General features: G+C 43.8%; 1 protein-coding gene across 3 annotated transcripts in view; it reads right to left on the bottom strand.

The window, feature by feature from the left end:
• mideasb (mitotic deacetylase associated SANT domain protein b) overlaps positions 1-20651 on the bottom strand; it is a 32343-nt gene extending 11692 nt beyond the window's left edge. The window contains exons 1-7 of one of the 3 annotated variants that reach the window (XM_072689591.1): positions 20570-20651; positions 9931-11910; positions 7094-7384; positions 4585-4936; positions 3836-3902; positions 2114-2256; positions 1312-1415 (exon numbers count right to left, since the gene is read on the bottom strand). In XM_072689591.1, coding sequence (XP_072545692.1) covers positions 1312-1415; positions 2114-2256; positions 3836-3902; positions 4585-4936; positions 7094-7384; positions 9931-11571 — 2598 coding nt within the window. In that variant the 5' untranslated portion in view covers positions 11572-11910; positions 20570-20651. Of the gene's footprint in view, positions 1-1311; positions 1416-2113; positions 2257-3835; positions 3903-4584; positions 4937-7093; positions 7385-9930; positions 11911-14362; positions 14560-14966; positions 15346-20569 lie in introns of those variants that run through there. The other 2 variants (XM_072689590.1, XM_072689592.1) reach the window with 2 other exon arrangements.
• Between the last annotated feature and the right edge of the window lie 58 nt (positions 20652-20709).

Consider the following 20709-nt stretch of genomic DNA (forward strand, 5'->3'; position numbering starts at 1 on the left):
AGAGGACAAAACTGACAGAGTGAAGTGATGGCCAGCTCCACTGGATTTACTGGTATGAAGAGATTAATGAGAACAAAAGGGAACGCAATCTCTCTCTCACATAGCAAGAGAGGCAGAGAGAGGGAGAGAAATTGAAAGAGAAACACAGTCAGAGAGAGAGAGAGAGGGGGAGAGAGAGGGGGAGAGAGAGGGGGATACTGTTATTACTTTATTGGCCTTTACCCACCTCTTTGATTCATCACTAATAATACTGTAAATAACACATTACAAAGCTCTAATGCAGTGAAAGAGGCAGATAAACAAAGACAGAGAGAGAGCGCGAGTGAGAGAGAGTCATACAGACAGAGAGAGGCAGAGAGAGACAAGCAGAGAGAAAGAGGTGCAAAAAGAGGGGGAGAACTACAGAGAGAGAGACAGAGAGAGAGAGAGAGAGAGAGAGAAAACGAGAAACAGCTACATTGAATCTTGAAAGACTGAAAAAGAAGGAAAGATAGAGAAAGGGGTGCAGAGAGAAAGAGAGTCACTCTTCATCTCCTTGGCAACATAGGCAAGAGCATTTAACTGGAGGCGTTTTAACCAAGCAGCGCCAGTCACTGGCTAATATCCCCCCCTCCCCTCTCTGCTACGATCTGTCACTATTTTTCCAACACGAGCTGTGAGCGGAAGACAGCCTAAAGCAAAAGACTAAGCCTTCTGGGTCTGTTCTGTCCCACACACACACACCATACACAGCTTTATCAAACAATAATAAGCCACAATAGATGTTAACTGAACATACCAACATCACAAACAGACAAACATCATCCACATCCAGTATACGCACACACACAAACTCACACTCACTCTGTACAGTGAGAAACAGGAACGCTGCTCAGAATGGTTTACAGCTCATATACAGAAGCACATGCTCCAGCAGCCTGTAGTGTATCTGTGTGATTGACAGCTAGTCGCTAGAAGCGAGAGTGTAAGCTCAGCACCATCAGGCTGGCCTCTGTGCCGCTTCTGCTGGTTCAGCTGAACGCACACGCAAAGCATTTCCTACTACTCGGACGTTCAGGCAGACACGTGGACACAAAGCCTTCCAAACACTTTCCTCCCTTGTATGAAAGCCACGAGCGGCGCGGCCAAACCTAACGTGATGGGATGAGTCAGCTCAGAGGAATCCACCCAAATTTAATGGGTATTTCTTACATGAGTGCAAAAATCTGCTGCGAGTCAGTATGACTCACCAGTCACGCTGCTGCCCCTTCTCTTGGACAGCGCGGACCACTTACACCACACCGGTGTGGCATTACATCATCTCGCACTCACCATGATGTCACCCTTGCACTCGTAGAGGCAGTGCATGGCCAGCTCCTGATTGGTCCCTCCGCCACACAGTACACTGGAGCAAGCCAGGTGCATGAGGTCATCCACTGTAGTGAGAGAAAGAGAGAGAAGGAAAAAGATGCAAATCATGAACAGAAGGACAGCAAATTGTCAAAAAAACTGACTGTTTGTTCTTCGACCATTAGAAAACACCAGCTGCGCTTGTGCGTATTACAGTAAACCAAAAAAAAGCAACAAAAGTGATTTATATTCTAGAAAATTCTAGATTTTACAGATGAACAGTACATTTTTAATCTATTTATTTTCAAAATTGGGGGGGGGGGGGTAAAGACATATCAATGTTTTGAAGTATTGCAATACTGTACTGATTCTTAGCAGCACATGCTTAAGTAGTTTAATTAATAGTTTAATATAAAAATTGGTGGCAGACATTGGTTCATATTGTGTACACAACTAAATTTGATCAAATAAATAATTAATAAATAAAACCCCACAATATATCGTCTTGCTTACAGTATCTCAATATATTTAAGCAGCAGAACATGAGAGGAAGTGTTTTCGTGATAAACAAGCAAACATTCTATTGCTTTTATAGAACACTTTCTATTAAAAAACAAAAACAAAATTAATTAAAGAAGTGTCATGAATTTCATACTGAATATGCTTTAATACTGTCGATAAACAGTCTCGTCTTGAAGGAGTTATTTCTACAACTGATCTCTCAGATTCTGCTCTGAGGAGTTCTGGAACAGATGAGTGCAGGGTGATCAGTGTGTGTGGTTACCTCTCTCCTGCTGCTGGCCTTTGGACTCCAGCTCTGGCAACGGCGCCCACACCAGCTCAGCCTTGTGTGGGTCGAGTTTAGCGGCCGAACGCTCCCGCAGCTCAGGAACTTCTGCCTGGTACCTCTGCCCGATGTTTATTCGCCTGCGGAGAGCACGAGCAAGAGAGAAAGCAGGGTAAGTGACAGGTCTGTTAAGACGCTGTTATGATAATCTTGATAGACGTTGATAAAACAGATAAAAACAAAACAGGCTGACAAGTTGATCACGGTCATGGATTGGTCTGGCTGTTAAATTACAAGAAAGGACCTCACCCTAAAACATAGACATCCTGTTTAAAATGTGGTTTCTACATTTTCAGTTGCTACTACATATTTTATTGCAATTTGAAGCCAATTTAATAATAATTCAAAAAAGGAAATTGCTCATGCAGTCTTCTTCAGCAAAATGGAAAACCAGCTTCTATATTTTTGCTATTTTTTTGCATTAAAACAAAAATAAATCCTCAAGGATCAGCTGATGCAGAGAACTAATACTACTAAAATGCCTATACAGCATATTTATAAAACTTTCCATTTTTTATATAGATTTTGTATGTTTATGTGTCAGGTTTAAGGCAGGTTTATGTGTCACAAATAAAATCTAATTTAAGACTTAACGAATTGCATTTTGCCAGTTTAAAAAGAAAAAAACATTTGTAGAAACAAGTACGGGTAATAAAACAGTATTCAGCTTTAAATCAAACAGCTTAATTTCACAGCAATGCATTTGCTCATGGTTTAAAAACGAAAACGTACTTATGCAGCAGCAACACTCAAGTACAGCTCTCCATGTATAAAGGTACTGAGCTTTCATGAATGGATTTTAGCTTGTTGTTTAAACCATGATAAACACACCGCTCCTTCTGGTTTGTACATACTGCTGCAGTCACTGAACAGCATTTTGTTGTGTTTTTGAGGTCAGTCCCCTCAAAACACTAGGTTACAAAACACTTTTGATTTTGCAGTGAGAATTTGTGCTTGTCTGAAGTATGAAATAATCCCCGAACACCAGCTTTCTACCTGCATTACAAGCGTTTACAGTGGTGTTCTCTATTGCCAATAGCATTGCTGCACTAGTAATCACAGATCTTGTATAGTGTGACAAAGCAAAAGTAATCACTTTTAAGGGTTAAACTACATGATGAGTCTTTCTGTGCTTTCAAGCAGCAATATTTAAGAGTGAGCAGACTTTGGCCATGGGTAATTTTCACAACATCAACTATCCACGCTAGTCAGAGCCACCTGTTCCAAGTCTGTGAGTGCCAAGGTCGAGGATAAGGAAAGAAACATTGTGTTTTATTGTTCTCCGCCAGGATGTGCCTTTATCACACTTCTGGCACACTCCGTAAAAGAGATGCAGTCATTCATTACTTAAACTCAGTATGTGTGTGTGTGTATATGTATGTGTTTGTGTCCCAACTTCACCATGGTTCTGGCCATCAGACACAGAAGAACCAGCTGGTACCAGTCAGAGGCGACATCCCAGCACAGCTCTCTCTGATGAGCCTGCAATTCCCACCCCGGTGCACTCACAGAAACACTACCACTACAGCAAAGACCAGTGCAAGTTTCAAATGGGAAAAATAATCATGATGGCTATCGCAGTTAGCACAGTGGATGTGGAATGAGGTCAGGGTGTCTAGCCAGAACTGTACGACTGTGTGTCTTTTAGTCAGTACTTACGGCTCAATGCTGACAGGAGTGGCCTCACTCATAGCGGACAGCACTGGAGGGGTGATTTCAGTACTGTCTAAAACGCATAACAAAAAGCACATAATTACTGACACTTCATTTGCATTTACATAATTATCCTTAAAGGCAACACCAGTACAGCATCACTGTCATGCACAAACCTCTATTTTGGACATAACTTTTTACATAATTAGAATCTTTTTGTTGTCTTTACTGTGTCCAAATTTCATAATGAATGGACCAATAGAAAAGGTTGTGTAAAACATATATAGTTTTGGTATTACATATATAGTATTGGTATCTAACCTACACTGTATACAGTAAGACTGCTTAACATAGCAAATTTCATGACATCCAAATGGTCTGTGAGTTTTATATTTTAGCAAAGATTTTATATTTTATGCACAACATGCAATAAGAAAATAGACTACTATTACTATTATTACTAGTTTTAGGTGTGTATATATTGTAAATCAGTCTCCTCACAGGTGGGTATACACCACATACCTGTGTACAGGCACCAGTACATTAGTAACCATTACCTCTAAAGTTTTCATGTTAAGTTAGAACGTTTTTATTACTTGTGAGTTGGGCTGATGAAGGTCATCTGATGTTATAGGTAGTATAAGCGGGCCTATACAACAGTATAGCTTCTTGGTAAGTAGACCAGTAAGTTCACAATCAGTAAAAGCATGGTCAAAGATCACACAAAGGTGGGCTTTCCGTTACAAAACACTTACTGGAGCGCAGGAGGCTGCGGGTTGCAGATTTGGGCGTGGCAGGTGGAGGCAAGCCCTGGTTACTAGCAGCTGCCGCAGCAGCAGAAAGGATGGTGGAAAAGTAGAGACCCGAGCCCTCTCGCACCGGGCTGAGGATGGGCGGAGGAGTGTAGGGCGGCAGGGTGAGTGGGTTGTCGGCCAGCCGAACGGGTGAACGCAGGTGACTCTGGTAGGGGGTGATGCTGGAGTAGACAGGCGGGGCGATGAAGGTGCCCTGTTTGGGCGGCGGGATGAAGAGGGGCTCTGGACGGGGCCGCCGCTTTGACTTGCCCGATTTGCCCTCGCCATCTCCACTGCTTTCTGCTCCGCCATTCTAGAATTTGGAAAGAAAAAAAAAAGGGTAGAGCAGTCAGGAACAAGGGTGGTTCAGTATGAAGAGGGAAAAAAATAAACAATGACAAGATGACAATATTTATGGGAGTGCTTCCTTTGTGGTGGTGAAGATAAACTCCGTAATCTACCCTATCCCTGAGAGACTGGAGGGGACAGGAGGGGGAGAAGTGAGGAAAACACGATGGGGAAAAGGAAATGTGTGTGGATTAGGGTACAGAGGATGGCCTCGAGGGCTGAAAAACAAGCACAGAGGATTATTGAGGGGTTTAATCCAGGTTTTAACAGAGGGGTGTAGAGTGGATCAGAAAGAGATCATGGTCAGAGGATTGACCCTATGACCTCATACCGCGGCTCCTAACCCTTGTTCTGGAGCACCGCAGTCCTGCATATTTCTCAGGCTCAGACTAGGTTCAAAGTTTGTATTTCACATAGCTGGTCAATCACCTTTAAGGGAATTTGGCTTGCACTTTCTTTCTAGTTTAACTGTCTCCCTGGCTAATTCTTCCAACCTACTTATATTAAGAAACACTTTTTAACCTGCTACACTGGGGTAGAGAGCTTTATAGGAATGAGGACAGTGGCAACACGGCAGATTTCAGCAGTAATCCGTGAGTATGGAGATGAAATGAAATTTTCCCCATGGGAACAGCTGGAATGGAGATAAACTTTACGGAATTTTTACAGCAGCGAAGGTCAATTTATTCCATATGCTTAACCGACCAATGTCTGACAGGCTCGTTTCCATACCTTATTTTCCTTTAGTCCTTGCTTAGCAACTGCTTAGTTGCAATGCAATTCTTTTAAAATATGCAATTATCTTAGATGAGGGTGAAAAATAATTCTGATCCACTTTTAAATGTTATACACTATATAGACCAAAATACTGGGACACACAAAAAAGTATGCTTTTGTTGGAGTAACTGCCTCTACTGTCCAGGTAAGCCTTTCAACTAGATTCTGGAACATTGCAGTGAGGATTTAATTGCATTCATCAACAAGAGCATGAGTGAGGTCAGGATGTTGGCTGATCACCACCCCACCTCATCCCCAACTGAACCCAGAAGAATTGGATGGAGGCCAATCATTCCAGTTTACACTCCTCATGCCTGGCATATGGCATGGTGCCAAGAGGGTTTTTTATTCCTGTGCAGTTCTCTACACTAAAATCATTAGAGTCACAATGTGTTAAAGGGCCATGTATATGCTTTTCATATGATTTTATTTTACTCATTTTATCATTTACTCTTCGCCAAAGGACGGAAAAACTGCCTGTTTTTGTGAGGTCACAGAAACCAACACAATTTACATATATCCAACTATTTAGCATACATCATTTTAGCGCTACCCATTCATGCTTTTTGAACAAGACACAATAGGGAACAGAGGTCATATATATATTAATTAAAACGTCCTTTTAATCCCAAGAGATAAGGAGGGGTTGTAAAACTGACTATAATTACGGGTGTGGCGTCTCAATATTTATAGAGATTAGAGACTAGATCTGGAAAGCAGGAGAAGTGTGCCACATCACATGACTGCTGTGGAGTCGCTGGCTGGTTGGTGCTGTTCTCCACAACGTATTACCCACAGTATACATAGTCACATATGGGCCTTTAAATAGGTATTTGGACTAAAACATCTGAGATGTTGGTTAAAGCCAATGACCGAAGAATAGGAATAATAAGCTAATCAGGTTATATTATTATACATCTTGCTTATTGAGGATGTAATGACAACTAGAATTGTCGCTAGGTAACACTATCAGTAAGATATCTCAAGAGATGACATCATCAGGATTACATTCAGTCACTAGTGGATGATGACTAGTAGTGATCAGTCTACTGTTTGGCTACAATCATGCTTGGATTCAAAACTTGTAACCTCCAACAAGATTACAATTCTACTGGTGAGCTGATGTGAATGTGTCTGGGCAGAGAAAAGACTGAAAGCAGAGCAGGGTGCTCCCAGATGAGGACAGGGGACCACTAGTCTTACGTTCTTAATAGTGGGATCCAAGCCAAAACAAAAGTACCTGGAGATACTGAAAGAATCTACAACCTAAGACAAGAGATAACCCCACCACAGCTTAATCTAGCCAACTCAACAGCCCCAATCTGCCACTTTTGGTGAGGAATACCTGACTGGAGCTCTCAGAGAGTGAATTGCGAAGCGAGCGCCGGCGCGTGACGATGACGGAAGGTTTGTGGTCTGGGCGGTTGGGGTCGTTGGGTCGCAGCGGCCAGCTTGCAGAGAGAGAGGCCGGATCCTCGTCTGGGGAAGAGGCATCAGCTTGCCGCACGGGCACAGACACGGGGATGACCAGTGGCACCAGATTCTCCTCTCTGGCTTGTTTGGCACTCACCCCCTCCATCTCCCTGACACCTCGACCAGGGCCTGACGCAGAGGGGCTCCAGGGTCTGTGCGGCTCCTTTAGACATGGAACAGACACAGCATATATCACATGAACTACATATAATCAAACAGGCAAATCACACCTAGATGTGACAATAAGCATGGACAAAGCAGGTTAAAGGGACAGTCTGATAAAAATCTAATTCGCACAATTTCCCACTTCAAATATAGAAGCTCAGCTAAGACACGTTTGGTGTCCAAAGTTTGCTTCTTGGGTTTTTTTAATTAGCTTATAAGTATGCAGGAAGTGGAGGAGACCCCACCCATTGGATCTGCGCAAATCTAATTGGTATTATGTTACAAAGACACTGGTGTAAACTCACATTTAGTAGAAGGGAAAACAGTCCACTCTGGATTTTACACCTCACCATCATTAATAAAAGGGAACCACATAAAAAGTGAAGCTGCTGTAATATGCATTAACACGTATTGCCTCAAATGGACCTTACAAACAATAGGAGCCTTTTTCACAGCTAAAGTCTGGAAACTGGAAAAGGCTACATAGTATGCAGGCACTACATTGTCATTCAGGCGGTTCCTCTTTGGACAGTGCAAGAGCTTCCAATTCTGTGTGTTCAATATGGTTAAGACCAGTCAGTTAAAGTGGAAAGGCTGATGCCCCCGCACTGGACAGACCATAAGAAAAGTAAGAAGCATTAGCAGCAGACTGGATAAAACAGTGTTCATATCCACTCCAAGGAGAATTACTTTAGACTAAGGGCTACATGCTATTGTAATTCATGTCAACAATATGGTGAAAAAAGGTATGTACCCACAGGATAACATAATAAACTCAAGCTTTGGTGTGGTTATGTTGGTGGACAAAGACAGTGCTTCCACCAATGCTTACTAGCACTGTTCCTCAGCTGGGAACAACACACATTGGCACAGCAAAAACTTTGCTCTGCTTTGATTTCTCAATGACCACAGACTTCCAAATCCTCTTCTTTTAAAAAAAGACGCCCGAGAAACAGAACACACCAATCTGTAAAAGCCTCATTTCCCGTCTTGTATAGACATTTCCTGTTTTGCCTGAGTAACCATACCAGGCATGAGAGAAGTTAAGCTGTCCTTCACTTCAAACTGCATGGATAGGCTCTTGTCTGGTTTTTATTTCACTGCACACAAATCACCCAAAATAATCCTCAAGGTTAACGTGTGCCCTTGAGTTACGTTATTATAAACACTGACTATGAAAATCAGTGGGATGCTTTGCTTCTGCACTGTAAGCTCAATGAAGGTGGTATGAGACACACTTCGAGGTCTGGGAGAAGGCGAGTCTGGTTATGCCTCTGGTCTCTAATGCCAAGGCTCTGGAAGCAGATTTGACAATGTGGTGGACAGATTTGACTTCATTTCTGTAGAACAGAAGGGAATGGAACGACAGAGCCCATGTTTTCTACAGTAACTGGTAACAATATGCATAAAGAATAAGCTGAGGCATAGATTTCAGGAAGATCTTCTAGGCTTACTAAACAACTACTTTCCACACATGAAGCAAAGCTCAATAAAAAAAAAAGATATACACTAAATCCCACTAAACACTAAAATAAAACAATGTGTTCAATCATGAATTTGCATACATCACCTCAACACTTGTAACACTCGGCTGTAATCCGCTAAAACAGTTAAAAGAGCTCAAGACAACCAACCAGGTTATCTCTAAATGAAACTAGTTTTTCAGAAGCAAGGACACACACACTCTTTGAGCACTCTTTGGAAGCTGAACACACATTCCCAGACTACAGCAGTTAAATCCACAAAACAATTAAGGAGCACTGGTTTTGTAACCAAGTGTTTTTCAGGTGAACCACACATTCATCCACTAAGCACAATGGGTCATGTAGACACTGTTTAGTTAAGTGGCTACAGTCAGCAACTTCTGAATAGACTTGCCCATAAACACACACACCGCCAACCCCACCCTGAGCTAAAAGTGAAGAACCTCAAAGCCTACGCGGACATGTCCTAGGGAAAAAAATCCAGTCCAATTCAAACAACATTTGATAAGAGTGCCAAAATGCTGAGTTATACCTTTAAATTAGACTGTAACCAAGTTAGACCCAGTGCTGATGCTCATCAGTCAGCTGCGTGCAAGTGTGAAGTGCTAAATGCAGGCCTAATTGCTGACTGGAGGGCCGAAGATGGAGTGCAGTAACTAGTATATGCACAAGTTGTCAGCCACCGCGTCAGTGGTTTGGATTGACACCTCATGTGAGCTGTGACGGCAGCAGGTGGTACGTGCCCTTTTCAAATTCCCTCTACAGCAGCCTGCTACAGCACATTAGTGAAACCTGCACAACCAGTAGGCCTTTGAGAAATGTTTCACCACACTCTCTCCAGCACTTACTGAAGTCTACTTCCTGACATGAGTAATGAGTCACACTCTAGAGTCTTAACAATGGTTAGACCTTCATTAAAAGTGTCCCAAGTATCAGCAGTGCCGTATAAGACAGTCATGAGGAAACTTTCCATTAGCAATTCATTATTTTTCCATTACTCCATACCATATGAACCACAGTAAAGCTGGTCTACGGTGCAAAAACACCTCTTAAAACATACCTTGACAGTGTGTGAGGGTAAAGACTCCATTTCTGAGGCCTTCTGAGCCAGAGTCTCGAGGTTGACCTCTTGGGAGACCCTCCTCTTCCGCCGTGTGCTCTGGATGACTCCTGTAGGAGCTGCTCGAATGCCCTGCTTGGACGCAGCCTCTCCCGCTTCATGGGCTCCGTTATGAGAGCCTTGCGCCTGGTGGTCAGCAGGCATGAGGAAGGGGTTGTCTGAAGGTCCTCCTCCCTCTTTCGAGAGGCGTCGAGATCTACGGGGCCCGGGCTGGAGCTGCTGTGACTCTGAGGATGGCTGAGAAACAGCCGGAGGGTGCTGGGTCACAAGGTCCTGAGCCCGAGTCGATGGCGGTTCGTCCTGGGACTGTTCGGTCAGCTGAGGTTGTTCAGACTGTGAAGGTGCAGGTGGTTGACCACCAGGATAATAGTCCACTACTTTCTGATTCTGCTGCAGCTTTTGCGTTGGTTCGTTTTTTTGCTGCTTTTGCGCTGGCGGCTGCAGCTGCGCTTGTTGTTGTAGTGGCTGGACTTGTTGTTGCATTTGCATTTGTTGTTGCATCTTTTGCGACTGCTGCTGCATCTGGTTTAGCTGCTGCGCTTGCTGTTGCGAGTGCGGAATTTGTTGCGACTGTTGTAATATTTGCTGCTGTTGATGTGCTTGTTGCTGCTGATGAAGATGCTGTTGTTGCTGTTGAAGCTGCTGCTGAATCTGGTGGTGTTGCTGCTGCTGCTTCTGCTGCTGCAACATCAGTCTCTGGAGCTGCTGCTGCTGTTGAAGGTGCTGCAGTTGCTCCTGCTGCTGCAACTGTTGAATCTGATGTTGGGAATTTGCCTGGGTACTGTAGTTCAAATTTGGCAAGGCTCTGTTGCCCTGGAACACCTGATAGTAACCCAGGTTTTGCTTGGGCTGCCCAAAAGCTAGCTGAAAGGGTTGGAGCACTGACGTGTTGCCAGGGTTGGACGTCGCATGTTGCTGGGGATTTAAGACTCCGGGCTTGTGGCCCTGCTGAAAGGCTTGCTGCTGATGCTGCTGCTGCTGCTGCTGCTGCTGCTGCTTCTGTTGTTGTTGCTGCTGCTGCTGCTGCTGCTCCCAGTCCAGACCTCTGTTGGTTTTAGAAGCATCCCTAAAGGCTTCACCACCTGCATTAGATGCTTGCTGTTGCTTTTCCGACATCCTGATGGAGGACAGCTGCTGCTGCGGCATCGCCATACCTTCATGAACCTGCTTCGCAAAACCAGGCTGTGGTCCCAGGTACTGGCCGTAATTGGGAGCCCATGTTGTCATGGTGACACCTTGGGACCATGCCACAGACCTCTCCTGAGGTTGCTGAGGAGGGTCCTGGTGTGGCCACTTCATGGGCATTGTCTGCTGGTAATGTCCGCGATTCTGATTTCCCTTCTCTGGGCTGAAAATGACAGAGTTGAGGTACATATGTTGCGTCTCAGCGTTGGAGCTTTCCACCGCTCCAGCCTCGCTGTGGCTTTGCTCTGAGGGAGGGCCTCCCAGGCCATAGTAGGAGCCCTCTGTGTGCTGAGAGGCCTCTTTCATTGCGACGGCCTGCTCGGTAAAGAAAGTGATGCGCTTGCCTGTCCTCTTTGTGTTTGGTTTTTGTTGAGGTGGCAAACTCATGGCGATCATGAATAAGGATGCTGAAAGAGGGCTGGAGTGGGCTCGTGAGGGGGCAAGAAGAGTTCAGGTCCCCAAACCACACGAAGCTCTCTCCACTTTACTCACAAAAGGTATCGACAAGGTTTCAAAGAGTCTGTGGTCATCCAAATCTGCTTAGCATAGTTGGAATGGAAGTGAGCTTTGAGGTGCAAAACTGCAGCATCCCATTCGCAGAAATCACAGTATCAAGTGACGGACACTCAACCATGTCTATTAACTTTCTTCCCAAGTAGTCTTCTTCTCCCAGGATATCAAGGCAAACTGAGGCGCCTGGAGCTCGGCGTGTGTCGCTCATTCATGGGCGAGAACCTGAAACAAAAACATTACGGTCAGCCCTAAATACAAGTACTTAGGACACAGCGGGAGCCCAACTGAAATGCCTGCTTCAGCCGTTTCATGAATAGAGAACCCGTGAAAGGGTTTAAGGCACGGTGCATCACTGGTGTCATTTGCAGCTTGGCTCAACATGCTAAAGGTATTCAGGTTATGTTGTTTATAAATCTCCATTCCACTGCATGCAGACAAAAAGAAACACACTCACATTTCACACTCATTTCAGTAAACCACCAATGCTACCACATTGTGAGTCACAGCAGGAAATGTGAGAAGGCCATCAACTGTGAGTTTGGAAAAGTGTGCACTCTCAAATGAACAATTATTTACAGTGGAGTTGAGAGAGAGAGAGAGAGCGAGAGACTTTCAAGGGCTGCATGCAATCTCAGGAGCACGTAAGCCAATTTTCATTCAATAATGAAACTCAGCTACAGTTTTTAATATGATTACACTCTTTCATAATGCACTGAATCATCCACAGACAACAAACAAAAACACCACAACATCCTATGCTCTCTATTCTCAAGCGGCAATATGGGTTGTAATCCCCAGCACCAAAGGCCTTCATTTCAACCATGTCTTTTATAGAGAATGCCTCAGATCCCAAGTTAATTTGCACTTTTATAGATTAGCATTTGTCAGCAGTAAAACACTTCTCCATGGAAACTATTCTGTGGTTATATCACCTCTGATCTTGCCTCTTTGCCAAGCGCTGGCAAAGTAGTCATGCCCTTAAAAACGTGCAGACAGGATCCGTGAAGAGATTTGAGATGTTACAAATCTAAGGCATTCAGGAGCTGCAGGTTAAGGCTTTTGAACAGGGACACCATGTCCCATTTCAATTACTTATAATGAGCCTTTGCGGTGGCCTGAAATGAAGTCCTATTGTAGGTTAACAGTCTGCCTTCACTGGCCAGCTCCCTCATAACACATTGCTCTTTGCAGTCTTTATGCGTTTGAGCAATACGGGAGTTCAAAAAGCGACACCATAAGTAACCCAAAAATGAGCTGGTGCAATCATGAGATCAGCCATGCAATCAGTATTGAAACCAGAAGTCTTCACAAGAGCACCACATGGCTGCAGATTGTGGCTGGTGAACAGGGGAAAAAATGGGTAAACGGCAATCTCTTTCATACTGTCACCATTAGCTTTGGTCTGAGGTTGCATACAACAAATATATTGTGGCCAAGTGATTGAAGTGCAACACCCACAGTTGCAAGACCTGCAAGTGCACAAATAAAAATAACTACTGGATGTACACAGAGAGAACAAGCGTGATCGTCGTGTGCATACATGTCCAAAAGTTTGAAGACACTTGCTCCTTATCAGAAATCAATGGAGTTCATATGAACTTTGCCCCCCTCCCCCCATTGCTGCAAGAACAGCCTCTACTCTTCTGCAAAGACTTTACACTAGGGCTCTAACTGCATTTGGTCAGGACTGCATTATTAGGGTCTTCCAGATGTTTGAAGGATTGGTTCTGGACCACTAACACCACTCCCACTCCATCACTGATCGCAGTCCCACGTTTCTTCACTGCTCCACAGCCCAACACCAGGAGGCTGTAGATCCTCTAACTGGCGCTTGGCATTGGGCATGGTGACCTTAGGCTGATTTGCAGCTCCACCAGAGGAGATTAGCTAGCTACATAAACTGGGCGCAAACTGCAATGTGCGCATCCTAAAGTAACTGATTAGTCATTCATTAGAAGGGGTGTCTGGATACTTTTGGACATGTAATGTAGCTGATGTGGTTATTAATGGCCTATAACAACGTGCGTGTGCCTGTGCGTGTGCAAACTGTTTTCTAGGCAACTGTTTCTGACTATGAGAGTTGAAGAAGTAGCGACCACCATGTCATGACAGCATAAGGGGGCTACTTTAGAGCTACTCGAAATAGCCAGCTGCAGCTGCTCGCTGGTAGTCCTCGCGGGGCGGCGCGGTGTAACCTGACTACGCACGTTGGCGAGAAATGCACCTAGGAGTCAGTAGTGCGAGGGAGTGAGTGTGTGTGTGTGTGTGTGTGTGTGTGTGTGTGCTGGGCGCTTAAATGTAAACAAGGCCGGTCAGAAACAGCAGAGACCACTGCTACAAATGATTAGCGAACATTTGCAATTCACCGCTGCATTTACCAGCTAGCATGGCTGCATAAGCCGCAACGGTAACGCGTGGTTACACAAGCCCCCACTTTTAGCACGCGGCTAAAGGTACAGCGTGTTTAATAGGCTTGTAACGTCAAGCACAGCCACTTAATCCCGCTTGACTCTTCATGTAAACTGTGAGCCAACGGGCACAAACTAGCTAACTAGCTAACTACAGGGCTGCTGACTCTGTCGGACACTGAAACGACTCTGTCCTGAAGAGAAGACCACGCACGCGCACGCACACTCATCCATACATACACACACACACTAGAGGCCACCAGTACCCTTTCCTGGACCCCTCCTCCCTTTTCCAGTCCGGCCAGCTCAGCGCTATTTACGAGAAGTCCTTTGTTGCAGAAAAGGGATTATCCAGTCACTAATTCCACGGCACGTTGCAACAAAGTGCGCCAACAATCCGCCGTGTAAAGGCGAGCGGCTTTGAAAGAAGAGCAAAAAGAAGTGCGCTATGGTGGCGAAACGGCGAGGCCACGGGCGCTGCAGGAAGCCTTTTCACTCTTGTCAACTCCGTAACGAGGTAACCGAGCTGGCGTGGGGAGTTTGAGTGCAGCTTTCGATCTGACGGGGCTGTAGCTGATGACCCACGTCAACAACAACCCGACCACGCATCACGAGCAGCTTAACGGCTCCCGCAGGTCTCCTCCGTGACCCTGTTAAACGAGCATTCTGCACCGGTCTGTCGAAAGTGCTGCGTTCAATCAGGTCGAACTTCAGCAGGCGCGCGCGCGGTGGCTAGCTAACTAACTACGTTGTTTACGCTGTTTACAAACCCACACCTCGCTACTACTGCATTACTTCAAGTGTCCACCATTTTGGTAAACATACCCGTGACCCAGTTTAGTTTAGGAGACACTAAACGAGAGCTCCTACCGTCTTATCTCTCTCCGTCCTGTCCAGTTCGCAGCTCGGACGGCCGCCGTGTCCACGCGATAGTACAGAAATGACTGCGTGCATATCCGAGGTTGAGTCATGCTATGCTGACCTCACTCCCGTCTTACTCAAGAGGTAGATTCACATACGACAGGCGTGCAGTGGAGAGTGACTCGCATTTCTTTTCCTCTCTTTTCGTTCTGGTAGAGAAAGCGTGCTGGAAGGCTCGAGGGAGAGACAGAGAGAGAGAAGGGGTGGGGGGTGGGGGGTGAAGTGCACGTCTCCTCGGGGCTGTAGAGCTGCACGGCTCCGTCCTTTTAAACGCGCAGAGAGAAACAGCAACAGCAGCGGTGGTGAAACAACACGTTCTGTTTGAGCTCAGCTCCAGTCTTGTGATCCCCCCCCTCCTCCTCTCCTCCTCTCCTCCTGGCCACACCCACTTCCAGCACCATATAAGGCCTTCCCGTCCATGCGGGGCGCTGCGGGGTCATGCGGGAAATTCCGTCAGTGGGGGAAACTGCGTCCAAATCCACAGACTACTATATAATGCACAATGGTAATGCTGGTAAAAGTTTACTTGCGTAGTGTTTCATCATTATGGGGAAATAATTAAAAATATATATTATGGAGGAAAATATAAGCTACATAGCTGTCTTTTAAATAATATTAGAAACACTCATCAGCCATTGCACAGTATTACACTGGATTTCAACACACACACACACACTGACACTGATTTGAAGGTGAGGATACACAACCAGAGCGGTGGGCAGCCACTTTTGCACCTAGGAAGCAGTGGGGAATTAGGTGCCTTAATCAAGGGCAACTCCACTGTGAATGTCGGTTCAGGCCTGGGGTTTAAAGTCAATCTTTAGGCCACAGCCGCTCTGTATTCTTCTTATAAGATATATATTGCACTATATATAGCTTTTTTTTACCCCTTGCACATATTTTGGAATTTTGCATTTTGGGCCCTATTACAAGATCACATGGGGGGGGGGGGTCTTATGATAAATCCCAAATGGCTCCCTACCCTCTATACAGGGTACTTTACTTTACTTTAGACATGACTCGGGCTTCTTTATATCTAATAGCGCACAAGATATAATTAGAGTTGTGCAGCTTATGGCTGACTATCAATGCATTTCAATAGGCCATTCGTTATTTCCTGACTACCATAGTGCACTACATAGAGTGTATGGGGGCATTTGAGATTCAGCTTGATACACTTTTCAATCTGAGTACCAGATTCATCTCCAGGTTTGATATTTCATGGTAAAATCACAGAACGCTAACTAATTATAGACTAAACAGCTCAAAATAGAGGTTATAGCTGAGCTCAGCAATGCATGACATGAATAAATAAATATAGATAATAATCTGAGCAATTTAAAGTGTGCCTTTTCCCTCAGATGCACTGTGTAAACTACATTTTCATTACAGCGATCCGAACCACATCCCATTTTAAACCCGGACTGATTTACCCATGTTCAGCGTCTTGTATACATTCTCTTGTCCAACTGTTTAATCTTCAAAATGTTGAATTTTTAGTGTGTAGCTTGACTGTGGGCACAAGATGATCAGATAGGCCCACATATCAACTAATCAATCTAACTGGCTGCTGCTTAGCTTATTTGCATACATTTTGTCCATAAGAAGAGAGGGAGCAGACGTGTGCAGTGGATTAAAAAGTCACTTCTAAGTGAATATTGTTGACTAGCATTTTCTAACATTACATGCTCTATTTGATGTCATTTTATAAAATGATATAATTTCACATGATTGTCACTGTGCTTGTCACATATTTGCTTGCTTAAAACGTCAGTGCCGCCATCTAAAGACATCTTGCCATGTCCGTAGCTGAGATAAACAACACAAAAATAGACAAAATGCATCCAGATGTCCTGTTTGAACAGTGTCTTAAGTAAAAGACAGTAAATGGGAGATGCTCAGAAGAGATTGAGGGGCTCATTGGCTATTATTTTGATGAATTTGGATGAATTTTCAACACTGCACATTTATTGTAGACATTTACTACACTCTTACTACACATGCTGTATTAATGAATGCACTGCTAATGGCCACATACATTTTGCCATACTATTTTAGTGTAGGGCAAATAGTCAAAATAGTACACCACCAAAACCACATGCTACCATAATAAAAGAGTATGTCAAAAAAAAAAACCAAAACATTCATTGCAATACCTTAGGTATTGCTATAGACACGTCAGAAAGAGACGAGGCTGTGCTGTTAATGGCTAGTATATCTGCACAGTTATCTGCACAGTTATCTGCACGTACAATGTGCGTGCATGTGTGTGTGTGTGTGGGGGGGGGGGGGGGGGTGCCTCCTCTGAGTTAAGTAATGAAAAACCATAGCCTACACTACACCTACTGAAACAGACCTCTCGTTTTTTTTAAACACAGAAGGAAGAGTAGACACTTGACAGACCTACAAAGGAATGAATTTACCCTTCTGATGAATGCGGCCTGTTTTTACTGCTGGAGCAACAGCAGCTATAATGTAAATCTGTTTACAGGACTTGTTAAAAGGTGTGTAGGGAGTTTTCAGAATGGTTTTGTTCAGCAGAGATACATTTCAGTAACCGAGTCTGTAGTGAGGAAGTTATTGTGAACATGAGTCACTTAGAGGAGGATACGCTGGAAGCAGTGTTCCCTGCAGCCGTTTAAAGTCGCCAAGCTGAACATGACGGTTTCAAAACCGGAAAGGCCCATATTTAGAATTATGTCTTAAGACTGTGCTCAGTAAAACATCACTCAGGATGGTATACAGCAGAATTGTATGTTAGTATACATAAACCATTCATGAGCTAGTGATGACTCTTATAAAGGGGGGTTGTAAGGGTTCTTCAGTAAAGGCAATGGTTCAAACCTTTTATAGGTGGTTCTTTAAAAATGTGTATAACATGCATATAACACCAACATTTAAGAACCCCTTTCAGTACTATATAGAGCGTAGGGGCTTTACTACATGTTTTAGATAGATACTATCTTTTGCATCTGTGGGCCTATATATAGTGGTTGGTGTAGCATAGTGGGTAACATCACTGCCTCCCCCAGAGCAGACTAGGGTTACTTTCCCCAGCTGGGCAAACCCACCACACCAAACCAATAAGAGTCCTTGGGCAAGTCCCCCAATGCTACAATCGCCCACCTGTGTAACATAATGTAAGTCACTCTGCATAAGACCATCAGCCAAATGCAGAAATATAAATGTGCATACATCAGCCGAAGCTTCATGAGCAGTGTGTTTCAGAGCAGAAGGCAACACTGGAACTACTGTAGAAAGACCTTTTTTACCCCTGAATGGATAAACAGGCTGCTTGCCCCTGAACCTGTAACGGTATTTGATAGGATCCCCTCATTAAAAGTGAAAACCACAGAGAAGCTTTAGAGCCACTTCCCTCTAATACACCAGTGCTTCATGCACAGGCCGCTGAGCAGCTCAGAACAACAGCTACAGGCATGACCAAGCACGCTTGCCAAGAGAAAGCAGACACTGGGCCGTAGCCATGTGTCAGTGTGTGCATGCTGTCTCTGCCACGGCTTAAAATAAAGCGCAAAGCCAACAAACATCCAGGCCAGTGATTCTTGATAGAAGCTATGCGCTGCACATGAGAGAAAGAATATTTCTGAATGTAAGCGATCCGACTCATCCAGTATTTCACACCGCTCTAGGTGTCAACGCCAAAAATGAGCAATTGTTGAATATGGTGTCACAATTGTGTTATGCAACATAACATTGCTGCTGTATCAAAACCATGCAACTCCTTATTTTATTTTATTGAGACACAACAGTTGTCCTTTACACTGTGTGAACCTTTCACAATGAATGAATGGGCCATTAGAAATGGTCAAAATCTGTTTACATTAACATACATTTAAGTTTTTGCTCTATCCTGTGAAATGACCATTTTGGAGATGCATGGTTTTGTTTGGACAGTGCCGATTTCTGAAGCTGACCCGTACTAATCCAGATTAATCCAAGCCAAAGCAGAATCGGATCACTCCTACAGTGTGCTTTACTCCTAATACAACCTCTAAGGGCCCATTCTACCCATTTTTCATAGGTTACAGATTTAATTTACTTGCCTGATTTCTAACCTTGCTTCATCCCTTAGAATCAGTCTGTTTTTGGTACTAGCTCTTTAAGACTGAGAAATGTAAATGAGCTGTGTTCTGATTGGCTGCCCTGTAGTGTGCCTAATTTCATAAAGCAGACTAGGCCAAAAACACTCCTTAGCTGCATTGCAAACCCTTGGCTGCAGCCGAGGCAGGTTGCATTTCTCAGCCTCTACGTCACATTCAGAATGATTTGGACCCGCCCTACCTCAGCTGCAGCCTAAGCTTTGGAACTCCAGTGTGAATGGGAGGTGCTAAATTGCCTTAGGCTAAAAAGGCAGTTTGCAATGTGCATTTTGTTGCTGTATGCTCTTTTTTTTCAGGATCTAAAACCGACAATCGTTCTTTACCAGTAGAAACAGTCTATTAAGACCTGGGGGGGACTTTTTACACTGACTTTCAATGAATGTTACAAAGGTTTTTCCTCCTACTTCAAAGTTGCCATTCTGGAGATACAAGGTTTTTTTTTATTAAAAATTATTTTATTGTATCATCATAAAAATTTTGATATTTTGAAAAATTTTGCCATTTTGATAGTAGTTATTGTTGTAGTTTAGTTTCTACATATCTATTTTGTCTCCATTTCTGATGTTTTCTGACACAATTTGAATCTGGCTGTTCTTTACATTGCATCGGTTTTGGAAACACAAGATTTTGGGATCGCAGCAACGTTATTTACTGTACTGGGAGGGAAATGAGTACTATGTATTTGATAGTATGTAAGTAATATTTACTACATACATACTACATATAAAAAAAGTTCACTTATGTATTATACGACTCATTTACATTTCTATTATAGCATGCTACTTTTAAAACCTGTACTTTAACAGACATTTCGATTTATGACAAAATAACCATGTGCCTCCATAAAACTAAAGAAAACTGGAAAAGGTGATGACTGAAGAGCCTATTAAAAAAAAACCAAAAAAAAGTTGCAACATGAAGTTGCACAAGAAAAAGAAGAAGCCTTGAGCTCCTCTCACATCACAATCTGAGCTCTACTGTCATTGATTTTACTTTCCACCACACAAATCAATGACGATAAAGAAAATAATAATAATAATAATAATAATAATAATAATAATAATAATAATAATAATCTGGATAATAAAATCAGCTTTTCTCTTTGAGAGATTACTCTCATTGTCACCTATTTAACAAAGCCCCCCAACATGTGGTCTTACTGCAGGTCCCGCGTGGGAGGGGGAACCCCCCCTTACATCGAACAGTTACAGTTTAGGAAGCATCTCCAGTGGTCTGAATCTGACATCTGCACTTCTGTCATTTTAGCAAGGAACCACCACCCAGTGAGTTCTGTGAAGCTCATCTGTCGACGCTTTGCACCAAACAGCCCTCCAAACGCACTCCACTACTTCGTGCAACACTGCATTTAAAAAATCTGCACACACACACACACACACATACACACACACCAGGCAACCCGCTGTACAATACCTCGATGTTTTGCGTCGCAGTTTGAAGACACAGCACTCCTCTTTTCTGCGTGTTGCTTTCAAGAGGGGGAAAAAAACTTTCAATCGTCACTTCCTAGTTAGTAACATGAGCACATCGCTATTGAAAAAAATCGGATATTC

The sequence above is a fragment of the Salminus brasiliensis genome, chromosome 10 (genome assembly GCF_030463535.1).
Source record: "Salminus brasiliensis chromosome 10, fSalBra1.hap2, whole genome shotgun sequence".
In the NCBI taxonomy this organism is placed as follows: Eukaryota; Metazoa; Chordata; class Actinopteri; order Characiformes; family Bryconidae; genus Salminus; species Salminus brasiliensis.